Source organism: Gossypium arboreum, chromosome 1 (genome assembly GCF_025698485.1).
Source record: "Gossypium arboreum isolate Shixiya-1 chromosome 1, ASM2569848v2, whole genome shotgun sequence".
Lineage (NCBI taxonomy): Eukaryota > Viridiplantae > Streptophyta > Magnoliopsida > Malvales > Malvaceae > Gossypium > Gossypium arboreum.
Window position 1 is genome coordinate 122,313,267 of NC_069070.1, and position 26,799 is coordinate 122,340,065.

At 31.1% G+C, this 26,799-nt stretch overlaps 3 protein-coding genes across 6 annotated transcripts; 1 reads left to right on the forward strand and 2 right to left on the reverse strand.

Moving 5' to 3' along the window:
- Positions 1 to 1,382: 1,382 nt before the first annotated feature.
- Positions 1,383 to 5,544, reverse strand: LOC108480634 (mitochondrial import receptor subunit TOM40-1-like). Its single transcript, XM_017783685.2, has 11 exons — positions 5,205 to 5,544; positions 4,365 to 4,446; positions 4,163 to 4,262; positions 3,955 to 4,050; positions 3,792 to 3,842; positions 3,591 to 3,656; positions 3,221 to 3,322; positions 2,603 to 2,671; positions 2,446 to 2,529; positions 2,072 to 2,167; positions 1,383 to 1,614 (listed from the first exon to the last, which is right to left on the reverse strand). Exons 1-11 carry the CDS (start codon positions 5,338 to 5,340, stop codon positions 1,561 to 1,563), a joined length of 936 nt encoding a protein of 311 aa, XP_017639174.1. The 5' UTR covers positions 5,341 to 5,544; the 3' UTR covers positions 1,383 to 1,560.
- Positions 5,545 to 7,912: 2,368 nt separating this feature from the next.
- On the reverse strand, positions 7,913 to 11,795 carry LOC108480319 (phytochrome-associated serine/threonine-protein phosphatase). The gene is made up of 10 exons (XM_017783268.2): positions 11,468 to 11,795; positions 10,763 to 10,909; positions 10,569 to 10,636; positions 9,991 to 10,048; positions 9,626 to 9,736; positions 9,492 to 9,542; positions 8,763 to 8,906; positions 8,591 to 8,686; positions 8,432 to 8,503; positions 7,913 to 8,343 (listed from the first exon to the last, which is right to left on the reverse strand). Exons 1-10 carry the CDS (start codon positions 11,546 to 11,548, stop codon positions 8,260 to 8,262), a joined length of 912 nt encoding a protein of 303 aa, XP_017638757.1. The 5' UTR covers positions 11,549 to 11,795; the 3' UTR covers positions 7,913 to 8,259.
- A 6,237-nt stretch (positions 11,796 to 18,032) lies between these two features.
- LOC108483588 (katanin p80 WD40 repeat-containing subunit B1 homolog KTN80.4-like) lies at positions 18,033 to 25,994 on the forward strand. Of its 4 annotated transcripts, none has more exons than XM_017787071.2 (20): positions 18,034 to 18,533; positions 18,656 to 18,822; positions 18,971 to 19,101; positions 19,387 to 19,504; positions 19,627 to 19,853; positions 20,393 to 20,495; positions 20,673 to 20,743; positions 20,898 to 20,972; positions 21,077 to 21,220; positions 21,326 to 21,539; positions 21,851 to 21,920; positions 22,020 to 22,525; positions 23,379 to 23,438; positions 23,514 to 23,632; positions 23,733 to 23,870; positions 23,988 to 24,062; positions 24,173 to 24,285; positions 24,494 to 24,610; positions 24,703 to 24,771; positions 25,448 to 25,994. In XM_017787071.2, exons 2-20 carry the CDS (start codon positions 18,795 to 18,797, stop codon positions 25,509 to 25,511), a joined length of 2,442 nt encoding a protein of 813 aa, XP_017642560.1. In that variant the 5' UTR covers positions 18,034 to 18,533; positions 18,656 to 18,794; the 3' UTR covers positions 25,512 to 25,994. The 4 variants fall into 4 exon arrangements, with proteins under 4 accessions (XP_017642557.1, XP_017642559.1, XP_017642560.1 ...); XM_053031935.1 differs by having other exon boundaries at positions 25,451 to 25,994; XM_017787068.2 differs by having other exon boundaries at positions 18,033 to 18,533; positions 21,851 to 22,525.
- Positions 25,995 to 26,799: the final 805 nt, after the last annotated feature.

Below are 26,799 nucleotides of genomic sequence, written 5' to 3' on the forward strand. Positions count from 1 at the left end.
TTCTATTAAAAAATAATTTTTGGAATTTTGGACACTAGAAATAGTAGTGCTAGTCATCTAGTTCACATAACTCAATTTTACTGTTTATTTCAAATTATTTAGGTAAATATTTTTGAACTAAAGTCATTTTTGTAAATATTAATTTTCTTTAGATTAGATGAGTAAAATAGCCGACATTTCTTCTATCACTGTATTTTGTTTTAACTATTCAGGTTCTACATTTGTGTCAAATATTTTATCATAGTATTATGGAATGACAGATAACCTTCTTGAAGGAGAGTCAATATTATTTTTAGAATCAGACTGGATTGATTAAACGGATTGGTTGAATCAAAAGTTGACATATTAATTTAAAACAAAAGATTAGATTGATTGACTCATAAATCGAGTTTGAACATATTCTTTTTCTTTATTTTTAATAGTTTTTCAATCAAATTAATTAGACTAATTAGTTCAGCCACTAATTTAATTCTAAGAACCTTAAGAGTAAATGTGAAGACGAGAATCCGGCTAAGCTGATACATCTGCGCAAGATGTGTCGAAGAAGCCCTTTGAAGGAGAGTTAATGTGGAAGAGAACATTAAAGACAATGTCTTATGTTCCCTAACGACTTCAGCAAACACAGCACGTGCCTATCGTAGAAGCCGAGCTCTATCCGTGCATTGTAAGTCGGAAAAGCCTTTGAGGGAGAATAATGAACAGAAGTATCTTACTTGAATTTAGGTTCGAATATTAAATGGATATTGACAATTTTTCTGAGTTTTATTATTTTTTCTTTTTTTTAAGTTTGAAGCATTTTTAGAAGATCATTTAATCATGTGATGGTACGAGTTAAATATGAATACCAAATATGAGTTAAAAAATATTGTACAATTAAGAGCGTTTGAGCCAACCGAATTAAAACTCACAAGCCCACCTGCAATTAATTACTCTGGTTTTTAATTCCATCAAAATTAATTTTGTATTGATTTGTAGGTAACCTACAACATACACATTTGAGATTTTCAAAAATGGGTCAATGGTCGAACTAGTCAAACCAACAGTTCCCAATTTGACTGAATAAATTATTTAAATAGAACACATTAAAAAAATAGATAAAAACAGTTCAACTAGTCTGTCCATCGGTTAACCGGTTCAAGGGTCAATTAATCTAACCCCTTATTCCAAACTGGTACCCTATCCAATTCCCGGTACAACCTATATGACCGGCCGTTCCAGTCCAACTCTGAAAACAGTTACGTGTATGTGTGTGTCAAATTGTAAATAGAAAACAGGGGACAAGCAAGTGAAATCCGGATAATAACATAGGTCAAGAAGGATCCATGAACCGGTTGGTTTGGTTGAACCCAATTCATTATTATGTGTATAAAGTGAGGGAGTAATTGTAAGCAAATCTCATATTGCATTTGATGTAACAAAATGCTACAACTCTAAACTGAAAAACATGAAGTATATCAACTGATAAAATTGCTCACCTCCAAATTCAACATTGTTTTAAACTCATTTCTTACCGAGAAACATCTTCGATTGCTTTTTTACGAGGAAATATAAAATCGAATCTCATCCTACGGTCAATCCAAATCCAAATTTGTAGTCTTTCTTTTTATGATCTATCTGCAAAATATGAATCCAACAAAAGAAATATGTTATGAAACACAATTTCCATAGCTTTTGGGTATCACCATGTGGAAAAATAAAACCCAATTGGTCGGTCGACTAATTCAACCAAGATTTGGTGACCTGTCCAGTCTGTCACACACCAAAGGATCAATGATTTGATGAATAGGTAGAAAACCAGTTCAACTAGTAAAAAACTGGTTACCGGTTTGTCCTATATTTAAAGCTATAAAATTAAGCCGAATATATATCAACTAATTACTTATTTAGTACTTAATAATATCAAAATCGCATTTAATATTTAATTGACTAATCAGATTCAACCAGTTGAACTTGTAATCTGAAGAGCAAACCAATGTCACCCCCTCTGATTTTATGATTAAGTTTTAGAAACAACTAAACAAACTTCTCTATGTGTATAATTGTAGATCTCTTGTTGTGAAAGCTATCTTACCTCAGCAGAGAGAATAAAATTTAGACCCATATTTAACCGCTCTTCCAGAAAAGCAGTCGTGCACCCATTTGAATCAATCTTTCCCCTCAACCGACACTGAAAACACGATAAAATTATTAATCGAAATGATGGTTTAATTAGATCCATTCTATTACTTTAAAAAAGAATGTAGGAACATAAACTATAGGATGTTGAAAATATTCATAACAAAAGACTTCCTCAAAAATAGATGTCATATGAATTTAGTGTCATAATAGTGCATGTTTCCTAATATGCATGCATCAAACAATATAAATCCTAATATTACACCACCTATAGACATGCAAAAACATCAATATGAAATAATATTGAAAATATATCAACCCAAAACTTACCTGTCTAAGGATGTAATCGTAGCCGACACTTGCTGTTACATCTTTTGACATGTAGTTATACATGAAATCCGATGCCAGAGAAACCTTGATAGAAAAATATTGCATAAGAATAACACCTTAACAGATTGCATCATGATTAGGAGGATAAAGTTCTTACCTTCTCAGATACCTTCTGAACATAGCTCAAAGCAACCATTCCAGTGCTTGCAACTTGGCCTGTGGCAACCTGGAGGCAGCAAATGCTTAGGCTGGTTGTAAAATTATAAAGCAAACGGAGAATATTTCTAGTAATAACAAGTGACTCCATGCCATTGACGAGTTCCTCTTGATAGAGGAAAGTTGCAAAAAGTGGTGAGGGAGAAATGAATTAACTATGGTATGGATTAAAAGTATGCTTTTTTTTTTTTTGCTTTTTTTTTTTTTTGAAAAGTAAGATTAGAAGAAGCATTGCCATCAAGCATTGAGGGACAGGACAAACTTTTTTTTTCTCTTTTGGATAATCTAGAAACTTCATGATGGAAGTTTAAATGCTGAAGTATGAGTTTTTCATGAATCAAACAATGTCCTTGATTCCGATGACTTGGTCCACCAGCTCCATGTTTTGGAAATGTTGTTTAAGTCATAGAAAAGAAAGGACATCCTGAATCTAAATGACATTCATACCTTTATAACAGGCTCAGAAACATATTTAGAAGTCATAAACAGCACCCACTAACAATTGCAAAAATAAATACTGAAAAGCTGATAATAAAGGATGAAACCCGGCTGCAAGTACCATTTTATCTGTTTCATAACGGCCAGCATAACCTATGCCTGACTTTCGGTGCTGACCAGCCCAAAATACTTCACCACCCAAGGATAAATGTGGTGAAACACTCTGCACAAATATGCCGCAGATTAATAATAATAACAACAAATCATAATTATAAAATGGTGGATACATACTAAGGTTGATGGTGAATGTCGTGCGATGCCTCTCTAAAACAGCAAAGAAAATGAAAAATGCAGAAGGCCCTAGGAAGTCTAGGTTGCATTCATCACTATCGATATATGTATCATATTGCATTTATCATCTAAAACAAGATATATCATAGCAATAGTAATAAGGTAGAGCATCTGAACAAACAATAGATATGAAAGGTTACCTGGAAATAACTAGCTCCAAATAATGCACCGTTTCCAATCTGAAACTGAGACCTGTAGTCTTTACCCTGTACAAGGAAAAGAGAAATGTCAAAAGACAAGGCAAGCTCACATTTCATCACAGTCGGCACGATACAAACAATAATGCAGGCACAACCAAGAGCTAACTAGTCAAGATATAACCTAGTTTAAGAGTGACTGACCTTGTAATCAAAGTTGAACATGCCATGTGACATATGAGGCTCATTTGTGAGCTTCAACAGAAAAAAAGATAAAGTTATTCACTAGCTTAAAAATGAAAATTCATATATTATGCCTGAAAATGAGAAAACCAAAGCTTAAAGAATTAATGAAAATGCTAATTACCTGAGCATTAGCCTTCACAGTAAAATTGTCAGTCAAATCCCATTTCACTCTTGCATTGAGTCTACCATCAGTCAAGACCCTCCCAATAAGCATCAACTGAGGAAACCCCATAATTGATCTTGCTATTAGATTGACTTGGTAAGATAAAATAATTTAGGAGGACAAAAGGGTGAGATTGGAAGAGCAACATAATGACAGAACCACCTACATTTGGATCAATATAATTGGCACCAAATTCATAGTGAGAGGTAGGGATTTTAATGGTTTCAGCAGATTGAGAAGGAATTTCAGTTGGGCCCATAGATACACTGAAATTATAGAGAAGGAACAGACACCATTATTATTAATTAATATAGAAGATACATAAGAAAATAGTAATAACCTCAAAGAGTCAAAGAAGCTAAAGCAACCTGTGACTGAGTGAGAATTTCTGATTTAGTCCTTTGGTAAAATCAAATCGCAATCCTTCAAAAGTTTCTGGCTTCAGAGACACTGCCAGATATATTCAAGAATAAACATTAATCTTTTCATTGAAAATAGTAGATTCTAACCACTGTTTTAGGCCATTCCTTTTTCTATATAATAACACTACGTCTACTATAGGCGCATCATAATACCCTAGAACTCAAAAGGTTTTAAATTCTGCTATCACCAATTCTAACAAGCAACTGCTTTCATAAAATTTGCTTATATGACGAATCATAAGGTTTTGTTAATGAGTGCCCTCAGGCACTCTTTAAGGTTAGTTAATATACTCTTTATACTGGCTTAGCTCAGTTATTTCACGTAAGCATGCCAACTCTAACTTCAAATCCCAACATCAGCAACCCTATCCCTATACCCAAGCTACGACCTACTTCGCACAATAAAAAATAAAAAATTACTCGATAATGTTCAAATGTTGTAAAAAAATGCAATAATTAGTAATTTTATTCATCATTTTCAATACATTGGTCGAAGATATGACTACATAAATTAATCTTAAAGAATGTGCTTGGAGCACTCAACTAGAAGCTAAATCTGCATACTAAGGCTATATAAAGGCCAATCTCCACTAATCAGAGCATACAAAGGATCTACAAAGGAGCTAAACCAAATCAGAAACTAAATCTGCAACACCTTCACTCTACATAAGCCAATAAACATCAATAAATAAAAGCTCTCATTCTAAACTAAAAGACATAGCTACCAATCAAGAGACATAATAAATCTGAAAATTAGAAAGTGAGAAGATTGATGAAAAAACTAACTGAGAGCTTCGCGGTGGATCTCTTCGAAAGGAATGGGGCAAGGAAGATTCATGTAATCGGTTTTCTCGTCGGCTTTCTTCGTCTTGGATGCATCGGCTGGAATCGTGGTGGTAACTGGAGGTACAAGCCCCGCCATTTTTGGTTGAAGGAAAACAAAAACCTTTTTGGACGCAAAAATTCGAACAGCCGCGACGGTTAGTGTGAAAGAGAGGAATGAAATGAAGGGGCGAGTCGCAGCAGCGAGTTGCAGGCAGAGGCAGGGCAGGGCTTTTTATGGGTTTTAGGCTTTTTTTTAGACGAGGGTTTTTGTTTTATGTTCTAATTCCCTAAAGGTCGGGGGGTCCACGTTTAGAATTGGAAGCAAAAAAAAAGAAAAAGCTTAAAATTGCCATAGGTCTCTTTACTTTTCATCAATTTGGAATTTAGTCTTTATATTTTTATTTTTAATAATTTAGTCTCTTTAATTTTCAGATTTCAAAATTCAGAAGTTAACAAAATAATTTTTACAATGTTGACAAATTGAACTAAACTTTAAAATTTTAAAATGGAAAAATTAAATTCCTATAAATAAAAACACAATGATTAAATTTAAAATTTTCAAAAAGAAAATGAAATTTGAACTATACATTTTATTAATTTTGGTTTTGTTATTATCATAATATATATATATATATATATAATATAACAAGGTTTACACATTATAATTACTATAAGTGAGGCAACCATTTTATAGTTTTTAATTATTCATTAATTAAATAGAATAATAATAAATAAATTATTATTATTTTAAATTTTTATTGAATTGCAAATGATTATGTTTTAAAATCTTTTTATTACTTAAATATTTAAATTAAATTTCAAACGTAATGGTAAATGGTTATTACCATTTATGTGATTTGATTTTTTATAAATTTTTAAATACTATATATTTAAAATTTTCGGATAAAGATAATGAGCTCGAAATGATAGAGATTTAATTTAATTGGATTTCTAAAATTTTGTTTATGAAGTGTAATTCCATCATTCAAACATTTCCTTGTAGCTAGCGAAACTCGTATCTGGGTCGTAAACTCACAACTCGATGCAAAGAATCGTCAGTTGTAGGTGGGTGGGATCGAGTGATGGCATTGGTGCTAACTGTCGCTGGGTCTAAACCGGAGGAATTGGGATGAGTTGCAGGAAAAAAAAATGGAGACTTTTCTAGAAATAGTGAGGAGAAAGATGGAGATGAAACAAATGAGTGACAACATAAGAAAAAGAAATGAAAGCTTCTTTGTTGCTGTCATGGTGGTCGTTGTTAACCACTTCACACTGCTTAAATGAGCTAAGCGGATAAGCCCAAGGGGTAAAACATGGAGATCTACGTATCTAGCTTGAATGGTAGAAAACACAAGTAATAGGTGTTATATGATATGCCATTAAGTGAATTTGAGTAATTTAAATTTAAACTTCAAAGCTTAAATATTTGCTTTGAGAATAATAAAGGAAGCGAATTTCCATGTTTGTGGACAATATAAAAATACTATAAGAGGTGCTCCTTGTTGGACTATAGGCTCAAAAGTTCAATATTTTGAAATTTTTGAATAAAATATTAATTTCGAAAAAAATTACGTGTTCATTGTTAAGTTCGTTCAATATTTTAAAAGATTTTTAAACAAAGAGAAAAAAAAAAGGATTTTGGTTCCACTCATTCCCTTTTTCAATTCATGATATTAGTGTGTTTTATCTATAATTTAAAACTCAACAAAGAAATTTAAAAATTAATATAATTTAAGTTTTAAAAAGTAATATGCATTGATTGGAATAGTTAATTACAAAAATGGGTGAGTAGAGCAAAAGTTAACATTTATACTTTTAGGTCTATCATCGATTGTTTCAAACAATTAATAATGAAAACATGGAACACTTTGATAGGTATGAATTATGGTTTCATCTTTTTTACTTTACCAAAATTACTTAAAGAGAAATTTACTTTAATTTATTAAAATTTCATCTAGTATTCTTTTTAAGTTAAGAATTAGTTCAATTATTGGTCACGTGAACTTAAATTTTTGTTATTGTAATTTGTTCATATAAATTACTAAATTGTCGTTTTTATTAATTCACCCCACATTAAACCGTTGAGGATTTAATAGTGTTACCTAATAATTGGACTAAATTCTTAATTTAAATTCTTAATTTTATGAATAACGAAGATCAAACTTTAATAAATTAAAACAAAAGACTATCTTCTCAATTTTTAATAGTGTTACTTAATAATTGGACAATTCATAATTAGACCAAAAACATAAGAGATTATGAGAATCCATTCACGAGGTAAATAAATAAATATCTTTTATCAGTATTTATAAGGATAAATCTTAAAATTATATATGAACATTGATCCAATATATAATGTTATACATAAATTTTATTTTTATACAATTTTATACATAAAATTTTAATTTGATTTAATTTTCACAATTATTAATATATTATTATTTTAGATGTACATATTGCATATATAATTATTTTTATATTTATCCAATATAAAAATAAATCGATGTATTTATTTAAATTTAAATGTGTACAATTGAATCACAATCTAATCTGTGTATAATTGCACTAAATTAAAGTTTATGTATTTAATTACACATTGGATCATAGTGAAATACTTTTATAATCTTTTACAATTGGAACCATTGCTATCAACCTAAGGAATATCAGGATTTGAGTAAAATCCAATATCATTTTAGTCAAAAAGAACACAAGGAAAACAAATGATGATATTTTAGAACTAGATCAAATGCAGTATTCATAATGAAACAAATACACCTCATGAATTCAAAAACAGACACTTAAGTTATTAACTAAACATCGATTAGCATACATTAATATCGATTGTACGGGGACAAAGACAAAGATTTAAAGACAAAGCCATGTTGCAGCCATGACAAACAAGGATTAGACAGAAATTTACCTGGACATGCAAACATCGTATTGAGGCTTTCTTGTTACACCTCCCTTTGGCAACCTGATGTTAGGGATAATTTTACAAGCACTGCAGTATGTAGCTCTACAAGAAATATGGGACTCCAGACCTCGGCCCTCTCATCTGGTTATTTTCTTCTGTTTCAGTGAAGAACTTCACTTCTCTCTCCTGAAGATTATAAATACCAGTATGACAAGGTCATTTGAACACACTTGTAAAGCAAAGAGGAAAAATAAGAAGGTTAAAGAATTCTCACCATATTCTCGTTGAAGCTCAATATAGAAGCTACGTTCCCACAACGGTAACAATAATTCGGTGCGGACCACACCTGTAAGAAACCAGTATTCAAGAAATTCTATTAAACTCTTGATACCATTAAGCAAAAACAATGATAATGGAAAGTAGTGTGTCTCACAGTTACTAGGCCTTTATCTTGAAACATATACTTAAGACCTTCTTGCACGAGTTGGTGAGCTCGACAGACAAGATCAAGATTGTTTATGTGGTTGAACTGCAATGGATGGAAAAAGTTAAAATTATTATTGCAGCATCACAACATGACTGTAAACTGAGATAAGATTGGTTACCTCGGATGTGACCCTGGACCCAAATAGCCAACCGGCTCCACGTGGACTGACCGCCCATGTTTCAATATCTTCCGGATCACTCCACATGAGATCACAGAATGGACCTTCATGAGGGATTTCACAGTTCCGGTCAATTACCCTAATCTGGCATAAAAGGAGGGGAAAGAAAAGTGCATCAACACCATCTAATGAAATAACGAAGCAAACTAACAATCACTGCACTCAGAAAAACAGGTACCGTACTCGTGAAATAAAACACCACCAGATAGTAGTGACTAAAGTGTCAATTATCCCTTAAGCAGAACAAACCAAAAAAAAAAAAAAGCAACTGAGTGACCAAGCACATACACTTTATTTAATAACATTTGGAGAGGATGGTTATTAATATTAACTAAACTGAATTGAAAGATACTACTCAGACTAGATGATTACAAAGTCGGTAAAGTCCAATGCTGTAATGCACCCTCTTTCTTTTTCTTTTCTTTTTTTTCAATACCGTAATGCACCCTCTTTAACAGACAAAAGGAACAAAAACCTTCCCCATTATTTCTTAAAAAAATTTTATCTTCAATTGACCATAATGTTGTCCCCCACTCGAATATAGGAAAAGGACAACATACACGCCTGTCTTTTATTAGATTACTCAAGCTGTCTCAGACCAGATTATCACATGATTATTCATGCTTGCTACAAGAAAAACTACACTAAACTTCAAAATATGAAACATACCTGATCAATAGTTCTTACATCAGGAGAAAGGCCACCATGTACACAAAGTACCTACAAAATAGAAAATCATAGAACTATAAAAAATGTGAGCTAATAAGGTGCTTAGTTTTTGGAAGTTTAGAGAGAATGCTTACAGTCCCATCTATAATTGCTGAAAGTGTAAGATAGTCAAAAACATCTGTACAATACCGCCATGCATTAGCATTTCCATACTTCCTTTGGCATTCATCATAGAAACCATAAACCTGGTAAAGATGTATACACACCGAAAAAATGGCAGTCCTCAGTATTTCAGATGCTTTTCTAAAAAATTCCAGCTTTGCAGCACTATTCAACAACACTAAAAATCAAACTAGTATGGTTGCATATATAACTTCCAGTAACTCGGATCCTCACAGATAGTGTGCTACTCGTAAAGCTTAACCTTAGATTTTCACTAAAGCGTAAAATTCTATAAGCCCTTTACAAGCATATTCCGTTTGGTTATTTAAAAGCACACCTGAGTAAGCTGTCTGCTTTCATGATTCCCACGCAAGAGAGTGATATTCGCTGGGTATCTGTGATTCAGAGCACATAAAGAGAAGCAAAGTTACCTCTTATTTCAAACAATAAACAGCCAAAAAAAAAATACAGTATCAAATACTTGGAAAAGCAATATCAGAACCAATTTAAGGTATCAGTATTAAACCTTCAAAATGAAAGAATGACAACAAATACAATATATCCTGCTATCTTGCTGCCAAAACAACATGATAGCTTCAACAGGGTATTTTTACCTGAAGCAAGAAAAAGTTGCAATTTGGCTAATTTTAAAACAAATAATATACTAGCGTTGGTTTTTCTTCCTAAACAAAACTACAATTTGAAACTGTGTATGATGATTGCTGATGACCAATACACCTTAACCTGGGGACACATTGTACATAGGAGGTCTGCAATTTCAGCTAGGAATCATACAGTAAACCAGGAACAAGTCACAAGCAGAAAAATAATGTACCCAAGTACAAGGTTGAAAATCAGTAGATAAACCCCAAGCAATGTTATAGAGATGCTTAAGTATGTACCAAGAGGGCATACCTTGCCTTAAGAAGCAAAAGAATAGTGAAAACTTCAAGACTATTATAACCTCGATCAACAAAATCTCCCTGTCCAAGGGAATGGGAAAGTTTGGCATTCATTAATTGAAATCACTAATCTATCATTGACACCATCACATGGAATTTCACAAAAAAAAAAGTAATAAAAATAAAGGCAATAGACATAAACTATACCATAAAAATGTAATTTGTCTCTGGTACATGACCTCCAGTCCGAAAAAGTTTCATTAGATCATGAAACTGACCATGGATATCACCGCAAACAGTAACTGGACTGTTGACAGGTTGCACATTTGACTCCTCGATGAGGATTTCTTTTACCTGTAATGTTTTACATAATAATGAAATCACACAGAGAGTAAACCTTCACAGTGAATAAAACTGCGAGTTGATAATATATAACAGCGACCAAAGCACTCTACTAAAATGCAGAACAAAGAAACTAAACAAGTAGTTAATATAACTGTAAACATTATGTGTATGATTCTTCAATCAAACAAAAACCCAGGAAATACAAGCAATCGCAGTTTCGGGAAGCTTTCTTTTTATTAAGAAATGCGCAGTGAATATTCATTAGAAACATTACTTACAGATACTATAATTTAAAAAAAAAACACACACACACACACACACAGATGCCATGATATTCAAGTACGGACACAAACTTCACTTCCTTTTTCTTTTTCTTTGTAGTTCTTCATTCATTGCAAATGCTCAACTTCAGTTTAACAAAACAAACACCGATTTTCGAATATCTTAATTACCCAATCACCAAAGAAACAATAGAAACCATACTTTACTCAATTGTAAAACCCTAGTAGCTGAAAGGCCCCAAAAAAGGAAAGTACAGAAAGAGGAAAGGATAAGAAGAAGACATACGTATTCACAAAGAAGCTGGAGCTCGTCTTCCAAGAGATGCTGCCCTTCTTTAACCTTTGATATCCATTGATCTAAATCCATCGATTCCTTCTCCTCGGAAAACTCGAATTCTTTCACTTTTAAGTGTTGGCGAATTTTTTTTAATAATAATATGAAAAGAAAAATAAGTAAATTTCACGCTCTTCTCCCTGTACCTGGGGTTTTAACCAGAGGAGAAAAGCAGCTTGACGAAGAAAATTTCAATGGCCGCTCTTCTTCTTCTTTTTTGTCCCGGTTTTTTTTCACCGTTAAATCAATGGAGCCAAATACAAAACAGATCTAGGCGTTAATTTTTATTTCTTGTTTTAATTTTAGGGTAAACTGCACAGATAGTCACCCAACTATCAAAATTTTTTATTTTAAGCACTAAAATAAAAAATTTACAATTTAAGCACCCACATTTCATAGTTCGGTCATTTTGATCACTCTTGTTAAAATCACAACCAGGGGTTGACATGATAGTTAAAAATTTGGTATAATAATAAATTTAACCCTCAAATTTTACATATTATGTCAATTTAGTCATAATTTTTTTTAAAAAACTAACCCTTAAAATTTACGAACAATCTCAATTTGATCCTAATTCTAAAATTCAAAGGATATATAAAAATGCACAAATATTTTCAAACAAAATAGAAATTCTTATATATTTTTTAAATATTTGTGCATTTTTATATATCCCTTGAATTTTTAAAATTAGGATTAAATTGAGATTGTTCGTAAATTTTGAGGGTTAGTTTTTTAAAAAAATTATGACTAAATTGATATAATATGTAAGTGAAGGCTAAATTTGTTATTATACCAAATTCTTTTACTACCATGTTAGTTTGCCATTGGTGATTTTAACGGGAGTGACCAAAATGATTGAACTATGTAATGTGGGTGCTTAATTTACAAACTTTTTATTTTAAGTGCCTAAAATGAAATTTTTAAATAGTTGGATGACTATCTATATAGTTTACCCTTATTTTAAGGAAGATGGAGACAATGCATGAAGATGTGGTGCTTAAACGACAGCGCTTTTTATTAGTTGGTAGTTTGTTCTCCCAATTCTTGCATTGTATGCATTGTGATCATGTTTGTATTTTTGGATAAACTTTGACTATGGTTACTAAACTATTAATAAGTTTATATTTTAGTCATTTAACTTTAGAATATTACTAAATGGTCATTTAAATATTTGAAAGTTTTGATTTAAATTATTAGCCTGTTAAAATTATTGTTGTATGATTTTTTATATTTGCACCGCTTATATCAATAAAACGCTCTCATTCCTCTTCTCTTTTATAGTTTAGTTTATTTTTGTCATGAAATAACTTTTAATGTTACGAATCTATGTACTAGAATTCAAATAACTTTCTTATCTAATTTTCGACACTAATCATCATACTGACTAGGATCAAAGCTATATTTTTCTACTTGTCGATAGGTATTGATCCACTATACTGATCATCAAATTATCACTTGGAGCTCGTTAATCGAACTTAAAAAAAAAACATAATAGCCTAATGACTCAAATCAAAACTTTTGAATAGTTCAATATTCATTTTGTAACTAATATTAACCCCGTTTGTATATTCGTAAATTTTTCATGCTCTATTCCAAGATAACAAATTTTTCGACTCTGAACAATGATGTTTGAATCTGATTGAAACCACTAGCTGGGTTATTAGTCCAATGAATAGAATTTAATCAATTGGATCGAGAATCACTACAGATCGATTGAACCGATTAAGAACATGATTGAATCGACTATTGAACAATTTATTTAAAATTTTTTAATCGAACTGACTAAACCGACAAACCGATAACCTAACTAAACAACCACTATCAAATTATGAAAACATTGCCCTTAAACTTACATTTAGAGCTTATGAAATATTTCAAAATTATAATTGAAAACTCATTTACATAACTTAATATTCAAGTTTAACCACTTGTCTTAACCATCATAATTGACTCAACCAAAAACCATCAATTAAACTTTTACTCATCCTTAATTCAAATCAAAATATTAAAATCCCGAATATTTTAATTTTATCCTAGGATTTTGAGATTTGAGTGAAAGTGATGGTGCGTGGAGGGAGAAAATGGGACCGACCGCCATTGATGTGCTTTTTAAGCAGATCATGAAAGAATGGACCATAATGTTGTTAAATCATTTGAATGAGATTGCTTAAAATATACAATTCATATTTTTATGTTTTGCACATGCATTTGCATTGTTGGGAAGTAGCATCTAATGCAGTCTTTTCAGCTTTCCATAATTACAGAACACACGAAAAAATGAATACATAAATATGCAAATCATGCATGTATTAACATGTCAAATTTCATTTAATAGGAATAACTGATATACATGTATAATATAATTGATATTTAAATATAATTTTTAACAGATATACGTGTCAAATTTCATTTAATAGGGCTGCGCATGCGGTGGCTGATGATGGTACGTCCCCTCTGAAGGATGGGTATTGGGTGGAGGAAGCTCCACTGGTGGCTACCTCGATCACCGCTGCTCGCGGGATTTTCTTTGTTTTTGCTACTCCGGTTTATCTGGTCTCAAGCGTCTCTTTACTGCCTTTTGCTCCTGGCTTGATGACTTATGTCGGTGGGGATCCCTTGGATAAAGGGATCGACTTTTTCTGGTTATTTTTTGTTGTAAATGCGCTTTTAGTTCTTTGCAATAAAGCCCCACCAGCATTTTATTGAAAAGAAAATCTATATTTATTATTATTTAAATATTAGATTAAGTTGATGTGATTGAAATAATCTATATCAATTCAATTAGAAAAATTATAAAAATATTTTTTATATTTAAAATAAATTATACTATTTAAATTTTTAAATGTTTTTTTAAATAATAAAAATATGTATGTAAAAAGATTTGAACAACTCTAATTATAAAACTTTAAATTTATCACGAAATCAAAATTTTATTTTAATTTTACTATGCACACTTTATTATCTTTATTAATTGTATATTTATACTATTATTTAAACTCTTAATTGAATTAGTGTCATAAGTCAACTAAGCACTAACTTGATTAGGTAAATTACGAAAATTTTACTTCGTAATTAAAATAAGATATGTTATTCAATGATATTTTAATCTTTTTTAAACCAAATAAAAATTTGCATATGGCATGATATTTACATCCCTATATTCTAAATACATAATTTTCAAACGCATACGCGTATGATAGAATTTTTAGTTTAATCTATACTTTTATATCTATATTTATACTATACATTTAAATGTTTCACTAAATTGCTGTTAACCATCAGCTAGCTTCCAACCAAGTTATGAAATTACCAAAAATCTATTATTTTATAAAATAATAAATATTATTTTGAAAAATTTATTTAACTTGATTGACGTCGATATTGTTATTAATGTAAGAAGGCGCAGTTTAAGTGCTTTTTACTCTTATTTACAAATTAAAAAAATTTATGGGTGATTCTAGATACTACATAAAAAAATCTAGAAAAATACTAGAGTTAAGAAACTAAAATATCATGATCTTCAATGTCTTACTTTTTAGCATTTAAAATAAAACTTTATTTAATTTTTATGTATTTTCATGAGTAATAATGATAGAAAAGAAATGCATAATGACCTTTTTGTCCTCAAACTTTACTGAAGAATTCATTTTAGTCTTCAATTCAAAATTTCTGTCTCATTTAATATTTAAACTTACATTTTTGTCAAATCACTCTAAAACGGATGAAAAAATTAACATTTATTAATTTTACTGATATGGCATACATGTGAATTACCACGATATGACACATAATCATTTAATCGGTTTTTTTAAATTTTAAAAATATTAAAATATTTGTTTTATAAATTTTAAATAATTTGAATTATTTTTATTTTTCAAATATAGTTTTTATATTCTTTATTTTTAAAATTTAAAATAATTAAAAATGTTAAATTTTCCATTTATTTCAATGTGATTTTATAAAAATATAAATTTAATATTTAAAAGTAAGAAAATTAAATGAATGAGTAAAATGAGGTTCATAAAATTATTATGCAAAAGAAAAAAAACATCAGGGATTTTTGCACATGCAGCAATGTGACTGTTCACAAAAATAATGATACAAAAGAGTTGGTTTTTGGCTTGTTTACAATGATAATTCCCATACGTGTTATTTTTAATTAAAAAGATTAAATATTTTTTATTTTTTATATGTCTTAAAAGAATATTTGTGAGATCTAATGAATTCTTGAAAAGTAATTGGAAAATATTCGAATAACCTCACAAATTTTATTGAATTTGAAAATAACATTCAAATATTTTATTGTCTATAATTAAAGTTATGAACATGTATTTAATTATACTTGCGTTATGATTTTCTCAATTTATTTGGATGAGACGAAATCATAAATTCTGTCACCGTCAAAATAAAGTTATAAAGATTTTTTGGAATAGCAAATCTAAAAAAAAGTGTTAAATAGTTTTATTTGAATAATTAATTTTTAAAAGGTTAAAATATAATTTTTATTATAAAACTTGATAATTAAATCTTATTTAAAATTATGTTTATTTAGTCCCGTGAATTTAATTTTTACGAAAAATTTAATAGCGTGACACTATAATATTATGCCATGTCATCATGCTTTAATAATTTTTAAGTTTAAATACTATAATGAAAAAATAAAGATACTAAAATGGACTCAATTACTAAATTTAGGGTAAAAATTAAATTAACCCTTTGTTTAACTAAAGCTAAAAAACAAAATTTAAAATCAGGTAACACGACTGTTGAAAATTTTCAAAATTAATTATTTTTAAATTTAAGTGAATAATTATGATAAAATAAAAATTTTATTGTATTAATGACATGGAATGAAAAATAAAAATATTTATATTATTTATAAAGTTATCAATTGTACAAGTTTACATATAGCAATTCAGTCCAAGTTTTTTTTAATGAATTTATATAGCTTTATATAGTTTTTTTAACAATTTAATTAATAAATAATAATATATGTTATAATTAATTTCATTATAAATTTTGCATTAACTTTATAAAACGACAAATTAAACCTCTTAAAATTTCAAAAGCATTCAATTTGATGTATAAGTGAAACCTTTTCTTTTTGACCCATTTATATTTTCCTAATTATAAATTGTTTTCTTTTATTAAATCAGTAAAACAAAATTAAAAATAATAATTCTTGTAAATTTACTTTTGAAAATAGTTATGGTTATTATCAGATAAATTGGGTCAATTCGATTTTATTTTAATTTTTTAAAATAAATTTATATAAAACTTGAAATAATTGAAATGAAATTAATTGATATATTAACGATTATGTCTGTTGGGGTTTTGTTTTGAGTATGAAAATCGAATAAGGTTAGGTGTGATAATTGGATTAGGTATCACTAATACAAATAAAATATATAATTTATTTTTAAATTAGATTTTATTTGATTTAATCAATTAAAATAAATCGAAAAATAATGTTTAGAGAGTTTCTTAGCTGAAATAGGTTCGATTTAAGTGTTTTGTATATATTTGACTTACAATTAAAATTTTACGTGTATAATTACGTCAAATCAAAATTTAAGTATCAAATTATTCATTAAATCAAAGTTCATATATAATTTTAATTATTGTATTGTTGATTTTGCTAATTAGTTATATATCAAGTATTGAATTATCAAATTTGATTAATTTTTCATCAAATTCTAGCAAACTAAAAAGAGAGGTTTTTCTTGTAATTTTATTTTACTTTCCATTTTAATTTTTCTTAATTTCCTCCTTTTTACTTCGCACTCCCTTTTAGTTAATTTAAGCGAAAAAATACAATTAACATTCCGAAGAAACCTTATTAATTAGGAATAATATACTATACATCCTCAAATTATGTCTTAGGTTTTAAATTGGTCCAAATATTTTAAAATATTTTAATTGAATCCTAAAAGTATTTATATTGTAACAATTAAGTCATTTCACCTGTCTAGCTGTTAGTTTGGGCATTAAATATTCAGTCAAAATTGACATAAACATATTTAAAGTACATGGAACAATTTGAAAATACGTGTGTGACTATTGCATACAGAACTTGGATTTAACATGTTAAAAAGAAGAAGAAATAAATCGCCTTCTTAAGTTTTATTGGCACACCTGGGCGAAGCCAAAAATTTTATTTGGAGGGGGACGAGATAAAATTATAAAATTTTGTGTTAAAATGCTTAAATTACATTATATTTTTTTGAAGGCTAAAAATACAAAATTTTCATTCATTCAAAAGTTAAAGAATTCAATTTGAATGATTAATATTATAGGAGGGGCTAAATGTATATTTCACCATTTAACTAATGGGGGCAAGACTCGTGCCTACCTGTAATGTCTAAACTGTCTATACAATAACTATACATATGCTTACAATTCAATTAAAGTATTTTAACACATCTTTACAAATTGATTAACATGTTTTAAATATATTTCAGGTTAGATTTCAAATCATTTAATGCCTAAATTGCCAATTAAGCTAGCATAAGGAACAAAATATTTTGAAATTTAGGGATTACTTTAAAATTTAAGAAATAAATCGGGGACGTTTTGTAACATTAACCCTATTAATCAGTTAAATAGAATTGAAAATTAAAAAGGAGCAACGGCAGTGAAACCTGAAAGCGGCCCCTTCGCTTCCTTCTTTCTATATTTTCTTAATCATTTTATTGATTTTATATATCTGGAAAAATCTTGTTTGTTAGAGTTTGGTTTTAGGTTAAAGATTTGGGTTTTTAATTAAGAAAAATTTGTTAGGAGAAAAACTGGGTTTGAAAAATCAAACAAGAAAAAAAATCAAATTCTTCTTACTTATTCATAATTTCAAAATCGACTTTTATTTTTATTTTTTTGTGTGTGCATTTCTTGCATTTTACAACTACTACTCTTCTTTTTCTTCTGATATATATATATAAAAACACACACAGATTTTGGAGGAAACCCAAGAAAGGAAGATTAAATACTGAAGCAATCTCTCAAAACTGTTGTATTTCATGTAAGTGTTTGGTTTCTGGTAAAATGTCATTTGCTCCTTTCTTTTTGTTTAAGTTTTTGTATATGTATATGCTTTAGTTAATGTTGTTTCCGATCTAACAGTGAAAACTGTCGATTTTGCAGTGGTGGAAAAATGGTTGAATTAATGAAATGAAATGAGGATGAGATCTACGGCAACGTTCATTTGATTTTTATTATTTTTTTTCATTTGAATGTTTGCTATAGCCATTTTTAGGGTTTTATTATATAGTTCGTTCCTGCCATGAGTACCAAACGCGCTTACAAGCTACGTATCCTATTTTTTTTAAAGGTTTTTTATTAATTAAAATTTGTTTCCAATTGATTTACTTGCTCTTGGATCTCTTTAGTTTTATATGCATTTGTAGTTTTCTTGTGTTCTTTTTTTCTTATGGTGTCCTTAACAAATGTAATAAATAGAAGAATTTGTGGCACATTCTTCAAGTGTGAATTGCCTAAAGATTGGAAGAAAATCGTCGAGGGTTCTTGTGACTGGAGGGGAAGATCACAAGGTTAATCTTTGGGCTATCGGTAAACCGAATGCCATACTGGTCAGTTCTCTCTCTTAGCATTTGCTCAATGCTTATTATTAAATTTGTTTCAAATACCCTTTTTGCAGTGATCTTAGTAGTGTTTTCACTGTCATTGGCATGCTTCAGTTTGTTATATGCTCACTAGCCTAAGGGGGAAAACGAATGTAGGATGCAGCAAACAATAGGATTAAATTACTGTCAATTATCGAGAAAAGGACTAAACTGTTCTACCTTTGATAAAATTTCATTTTGGAGATCGATGAATTCTTGTTCCATTGTTGTTGTGTTTGAATCATCTACCAGAGTTTATCGGGACACACAAGTGGGATAGATTCAGTGACCTTTGATTCCTCGGAAGTTTTGGTAGCTGCAGGTGCTGCAAGTGGTACCATTAAGCTATGGGATTTGGAGGAGGCGAAAAGTATGTTTTTCCAATTCTGTAGACCTTTTTTTTTCCTTAAAATATACATGTTGCTGCATGTTAAATGTTGGCCTTAACTATGTTATATTGATTTTCTGTTTTGCAATCTGATACTTTTCTAGTTGTTCGGACTCTGACTGGTCATAGATCCAATTGCATTTCTGTGGACTTCCACCCCTTTGGCGAGTTTTTTGCATCTGGCTCTCTTGATACAAATCTAAAGATATGGGATATCAGAAAGAAAGGGTGCATCCACACTTACAAGGGTCATACTCGAGGAGTCAATGCAATCAGGTTCACACCAGATGGTCGATGGGTTGTATCCGGCGGTGAGGACAACATTGTGAAGGTTGGAGTTGCCGTACTTTGGTTCATCATTTAAATTATTTTGTTCTAACATGATCCTTTGTTTGTAGACATTTGTTACTCTTCTGTGTTCCTTTTTCTTTCTGTGGTTATGGTAGGGTGAATGAACAATGGAAGGGTTTCATTTCTTTTGGTGGTCTGTCTTGTTGCTATTACTCTTGTTTCTCTGGAATTGGAATTGAGATTGTGGAGTCCAGAGTCAGGCTATGCGAAGTTGAGGGTGTTGGATAAACCAATAACCTTGTTTCATCTCAAATAACTTTAATTACGTGGTTGTCATTAGCACCCTTGTTTACTGTTAAAACCGTTAAATGACTTTGAATGGACCCATAGATGTGTTGTTGGTTTACTGCTATTTGGGTTTGATTTCTGCAGGCTATTTCATTGTTTTAAATAGTATAATTGTCAGATTGGCATGTAGGTTGCTTACTGTCAGTACCATTTGATAAAACATTTTTACCATGTAAACAGATTTAAATACACATGTTAAAATGATCTTTTCCATGTCCTGTGTATCAACAGGTGTGGGATTTGACTGCTGGAAAATTGTTGCATCAATTCAAGGATCATGAAGGTCAAATTCAGTGCTTAGATTTCCATCCACATGAGTTTTTGCTGGCTACAGGTTGGTTATTACCTTCTATTAGAATAGCTACTGCATATTCCTCATTGACTTGAGATGTTATTCTATGATGTTGTCTAAAACTTAATTCTTAGTGTAAGATCTGTTATGATGTCCAAGGAGGTTGTAAATCCTTCTTGTGTGTTCTGATTTTCTTCATACATACTCTTGGCTTCACAGGTTCAGCTGATCGGACTGTTAAGTTTTGGGATCTTGAAACCTTTGAGCTTATTGGTTCAGCTGGGCCTGAGGTACTTCCATTTTCTTTGGTGCTGTTATTAATTCTCTTACTAGAGTTAGAGATTAATGTTGAGATCAGAAGATCTTCTACATATGTTTAGATCTAGGATCATTTATTTTGTTTTATGGAGAAGTTTATGCATGAAGCTTTCTTTTCTACTTTAGACTGCAGGTGTCCGTTGCTTGACCTTCAATCCTGATGGAAGAACTGTACTCTGTGGATTGCATGAAAATCTGAAGGTGAAGTCTTTTATCAATTCAACTTTCAGTAGTCTAGAATATTTACCAGGGAATGCTTTATGCTTAGTCCGGTTTGCACTTCATTTTTCTTTTCCAACTTATAGGTTTTCTCATGGGAACCGATAAGATGTTATGATGGTGTGGATGTGGGATGGTCTAGATTGTCAGATCTTAATGTTCATGAAGGAAAGCTTCTTGGCTGCTCATATAATCAAAGCTGTGTAGGAGTATGGGTTGTAGACATCTCGGTATTGCTCAACTTTCTACAGTTCAAAATATTTAATTGGTCCATCTTTCTTTAATGGCAGTCATTGTGTTAACATTTTAATATTGAATTTTGATCACTGGCACAGCGCATAGAACCATATGCAGTTGGTAATGCTAAACGTGTAAATGGTCATTCTGAACCTAAATCTCATTCAGGTGGAAACCTCTCTGTATTGAATGAGAATACCACAAAAGCTAGTATACCTGTTTCACAAAATCCTGATCCTTTAGTGAAGGAAACAAAATCCCTTGGAAGGTTGTCCATTTCACAAAACTCAGATCCTGCGAAGGAGTCAAAAAGTACGTTATATTTTATCCTAGTTTTTCGTTGTTTGCATTTCTACTAGACTTTCTCTTTCTTGTTATTAGTCCAAAAGGTCTTAGGAGAGACAAGTCAAATCCATCATTCTGAACTACTCAACTTTTTGACCAATAAAATGACAAAAGTAGAAGGCAAAAGTGGATTGATGGATAGGAGATATGCTTCACTGTTCTCTTCTACTTATTTTGTGTCTTCAAAAAGTTATGAAATATCTGGAAGTGCTGATGGGAGGCGGTGCAACCATTACCTGTTTGTCTACCTGATTTTGTTTTTTACGTACTGGTTAAAGCCACAGGAAATGCACCTGGTACCCCTCACCGGGTCAATTTAAACGCTGCTCGAAAGACAGCTCAACAGAGGTCGGTAACAGTTCCAAGGAGGAGTTCTACAAGGGCTAATTCAGCTGTCACTGTTCCCACTTTTAGTAAGTCTGATGTTGTACCTGTGCTTGTTCCTAGAAATGATATGAGGTCGGAGCAGGCTGCTGAATTAAGAAAAGAAGTTGGAATATCTGAGAGAAGTTTGGAGCAAGTCACTGAATCTAGAAGAGAAGTTGGAATTACTGGAAGAAGTTTGGAATCAAGTCAGTCGGCTGCTGAATCAAGAAAAGAAGCTGGAATAGTTGGGAGAACTTTGGAGCAGGGAGCTGATTCGAGAAAAGAACTTGGTATTGCTGGAAGAACAATGCCATTTTCTTTGCAATCAAAGACATCTAGTTTTCGGAAGTTTCAAAATAGCAGGGAAGACTTGGACTGGCCAGCTATCTCTGCTCCGCCTGAGAATGCAGGTTCTAGGGTTGAATTCAGCAGTGGTTCAGACAGGAGCACTCTTCCTTCTGTTAAAGGTCCAATTAACGGAATGCCTGCTGCAGAAATGAATGTGAGGGAAGATAGGTGTATTGGCTCTGTCAGGACTGAACCAAACTCGGTGGTCGAATTGCCTTCAAGCTACCGGGATGAAAATTGTATATTTTTAAAACTCGTAACTTAACATTCTGCTTCAATATTTTAGCTGCTGCTTTTTTTCCCTGAATTTTATATTTTGTATAATATGTTTGCTTAACCTCCAATTTCATCATTAGTCCTTGAATTAGTTTATGACTGAAAATGTTTATATTGAAATGCTTTTAGTAAAGGACTGTGCTTGGTAACAACTAGATTTTTCTTGAGACTTAACAGGAACTACTGAAAGAGTGAGGTGGAGAGAACAATGATGAGATCCTTCTAAAGTTCTAATAATAACTTCTCTAGTTTCTGGTTGTATAAAGAAAATGAAATGTTTGGGAATATTGAAAAATATAGTCTCTTTGGTATTTTAATTTGAACATGAGTTAAACCAAATGGCTAAGCCTAGAAGTTGCTTTAGAACTTAAAGAAATTCACCTTCTAAGAGTCTCTGTATCTCTCTCTCTGACATGCATACACACATGAACATTGGATCTATGTTAACAAAAGAATTGTGGTTCTAAATTAGTTCTTCTGGTCTCTAAATTGACTATATATCTATGCATTTTAAGGCTGGGCTATATTCTTATGTGTATCTTTATCTCTCTTTAGGTCGTTATACCCTTTGGATAACATATTTGAACCTGAGGAATGTTAATGTATAGCATTACCTGTGGTTATGCATCGTGATTGAAAAGAACAACTGATTTGAACTTCAGTTTCTGCTAAATGCTGCTTGCGGGCATGTTGTCGTAGTTCATGTATTCTGGATTTGTTTGGTTTTCAAATTTGGTCTAGCTTGAGTAGGCTTTTATTGCATTTTCAAGTTGAAATGAGCAACCATTCTTGCTTAACTTTAATCCTTTCTTTCAGATGATGCTCAAGTGCAAAAATCACATAGAGATGCGTATCCTTTAGAAAGCCAAAAAGGAGGTATATCAGTTGATAGCTTGTTGTTATGCACAATTCTGTGAACTTGTCACTCAAAATCTTTAATCAATTATTCAGGAAGAACACGTTCAGTAATCCTAAATTTGGAGAAAAGGAGGAGATCTAATTTTGATGGACCTACTTTGTGTGCCTCTCCACGGAATGTATCTGTGGCAAACATGCCTTCTTTCGATGCGGTAAAAGCATATCTAAGTCTGTATTCACTTTCTTTCCTATTTCTCCATATTCTCAAAATCCCTGTCAATACTAATGATGCGTTCATGTTAACTTTTGAAGTATAAACAAAGAAGACGATACTCTTCTTCTGTGGAAAAAGAAATGCCTTCGGCCACTGATGAGGATGCTGTTGCAGATGTAATGGAGCAGCATGATCAATTCATTGGTTCCATGCAGTCTCGTTTAGCTAAGTTACAGGTGATTGTAGAAAAACTTGAAGTCATATTAACGGATTTTTTGGATGCTTTAGTTGGTCACTTCATAGTAAGATATCTACAGTGTTGAAGTTTGCATAGAATATTGCTGGTTATATAGGTTGTTCATCGACTTTGGGAAAGGAATGACATAAAGGGGGCAATCGGTGCAATGGAAAAGATGTCTGATCATGGTGTATGCAGTTTATGTTTATTAATACATCCATTCATTTTCAAAGTTCTAACTTTTATGTAAATCAGAATATATTGATGAGCCACTTTTTCTTTTGATGATGGAAAATGCAGGTGCTTGCTGATGTGATGAGCATTGTTACTGAAAAAATAGACATTGTAACATTGGAAATTTGCACTTCTCTTCTGCCACTTCTATCCGGTCTCCTTGGAAGTGACATGGACAGGTAAGAACAGTGTCATAATCTTGCATTTTTTATTCAACTTTATAGTCACTTGACCTCAGGTTTTATGTTTTCCATTTGTTCTGGAAACATCAATTGTTTTCAGTATTTCTCTGTGGCTTTAAGCTTCAATACTTAGTAGGCAGTTAAAATTATCGTAACTACTGGTATCTGGATGAAGTTACGATATTTAAATGTGACCTTTGTATAGGCATTTGAGCATCTGTCTTGACATGCTGCTTAAGCTTGTCCGGATATTTGGTTCAATGATATATTCAACATTATCAGCTTTGGCACCTGCCGGTGTAGACATTGAGGCAGAGCAAAGGTCAGACCACTTGCTTCTAAACTGTAAATTTAGTGTTCAAATATTCAGTTATTTGGGTATTAACCGAGATTTCATGCTGCTGATTGGCCTAGGTTTGAGCGTTGTAACCTCTGCTTTATAGAACTCGAAAAAGTAAAGCAATGTCTTCCCACTCTCACTAGGTGAGTATGGCGTTTATAAAACCTGCATAAACACCGTAGGTTTAACCGTATGGGTAAAAGTATCATGGAGGCCGTTGTACTAGGAGCCAAATTGCATTTAACCCCCTCTACTCAAAAAAAGGGAAAATTAGTCTATATATATTAGATTAAAGAGTAAATTGATTCTTTTGTTAAAAAATTCAATCCATTTTGCTGTTAAAAATTGGTCCCTGAACGTCTACATGAGGTACATGTGGCACGTCACGTGTCATTGTTTAGTTATTTTATTAGACATGCCAGTTTTTAACAGTAAAAATGAATAAAAATTTTGACAGAAAATATTAGTTTTGCTCTTTAGTCTAAATTGATTATTTTGTTAAAAAATTCATCCAGTTTTGCTATAAAAAATTGGTCCCTGTACGTCAGCATGAGGTTCATGTGGCATGCCACGTGTTATTGTTTAGTTATTCTGTTAGCTATGCCAGCTTTTAACAGTATAAGGGTAAAATTTTTAACAGAAAATATTAATTTGCTCTTTAATCTAATATACAAAGACGAATTTGCCCCTTTTTGGAGTAAATGGGGCAAAAAGCAATTTCACACCTAGTATAGGTGCCTCCACGGTACTTTGCCATATACTTGCTCTGGAGATCTTTTTTCATTTATTCTTTTCGTTTTCTTTTGTTTTTCTCCATAGAAGAGGGGGATCAGTTGCAAAATCTGCCCAGGAATTGAATCTAGCACTTCAAGAAGTATCATGACCGTAATCAACACATTGAATGCGTTCACTAAGTTTATTCTGTGCTTTTACGGATTAAATCCTTCAAGTTTAGGCACTGAAATGCCTTATCAAGCACCGACCACTACTTTGATACATATTCTGTAAGTCCTGCTTTACCTTGTACATTTAACTGCTAAGCTGATTCAACTGCAAATCTGCAATGACTGAAAAATGAAGACGATAGACTAATTAGGTCAACACTTTCTTGCTGCATAGTTTTTCTGTCGGTTTGTATGCACTGCTCGGTGAGTATACCGATCTTGTGTTAGAACACAAAATATGTTTGCGCATCCAGTTGTATCTTAATGCCTTCAATGACTAATATCTATTTTTGTTTTCTATCAGATGTATTATATAAGGATAAATAGTATATATCAGAGATGGGAATGCATATATTTGGGGTTTATGTTTTAATCTGTTGAAAACCCAGAAATAAAAGAATGTTGAGCTTTCCATTGGTGCATGAGGAGTTTTTGCTTGATTTATTTTGAATATGGAACGAAAATTAAAGACAAAATTGTTCAGTTTTCTTAAAAAGTTAATTTTAGGATTGCCTGCAGTGAGTTACAAAATGATTACTTAAGTATCAGTAAATTTTTTTGTCACTCAGATTATAAAATGTTATAAAATAATTATTTAACTATTCAATTGTATTTTTTTCAGTTAATGGTTGTAGCTTTCAAAATTGGCATTACTAGTCTTGAACTATATACATTATATCAATTTAATCTTAATTTTTTTAAAATAATTTTTAATATTTACATGTGTAATTTGATAATTTTTATCAATTAAGTGAAGAAAAATTTACTAATAGCTAGAGAATTATTAATATAATTTATCCACTTAAGTTACTTGGTGTTTAGTGAAAAATAATTATCTAATTGAACAGCTTGAGCTTAAATTCAAGTAAAGCAAGAAAGATTAGCTTAAATTCGATTAAATAATTATCTAATTGAACAGCTTGAGCTTAAATTCAAGTAAAGCAAATAATTTGCAAGTCTATCGGAATCCGGAACTTACACGGCAATATATGAGGAACATTTAGACTCATTACATGTTTAAAATTAAATTAATGTTTAAAATTAAATTAATTTTTAAATAGAAGAATAATATTAAAGTGATTTCATACATGAAATCATTAACAATATTATCAAATTAACATCATTTTATATTGATATATTGCATTCGCAAACAATTATATTAATCATATATGAAAATAAATGCACATATTTATTTCTTTAAATATGTATAATCAAATTAAAATCAAA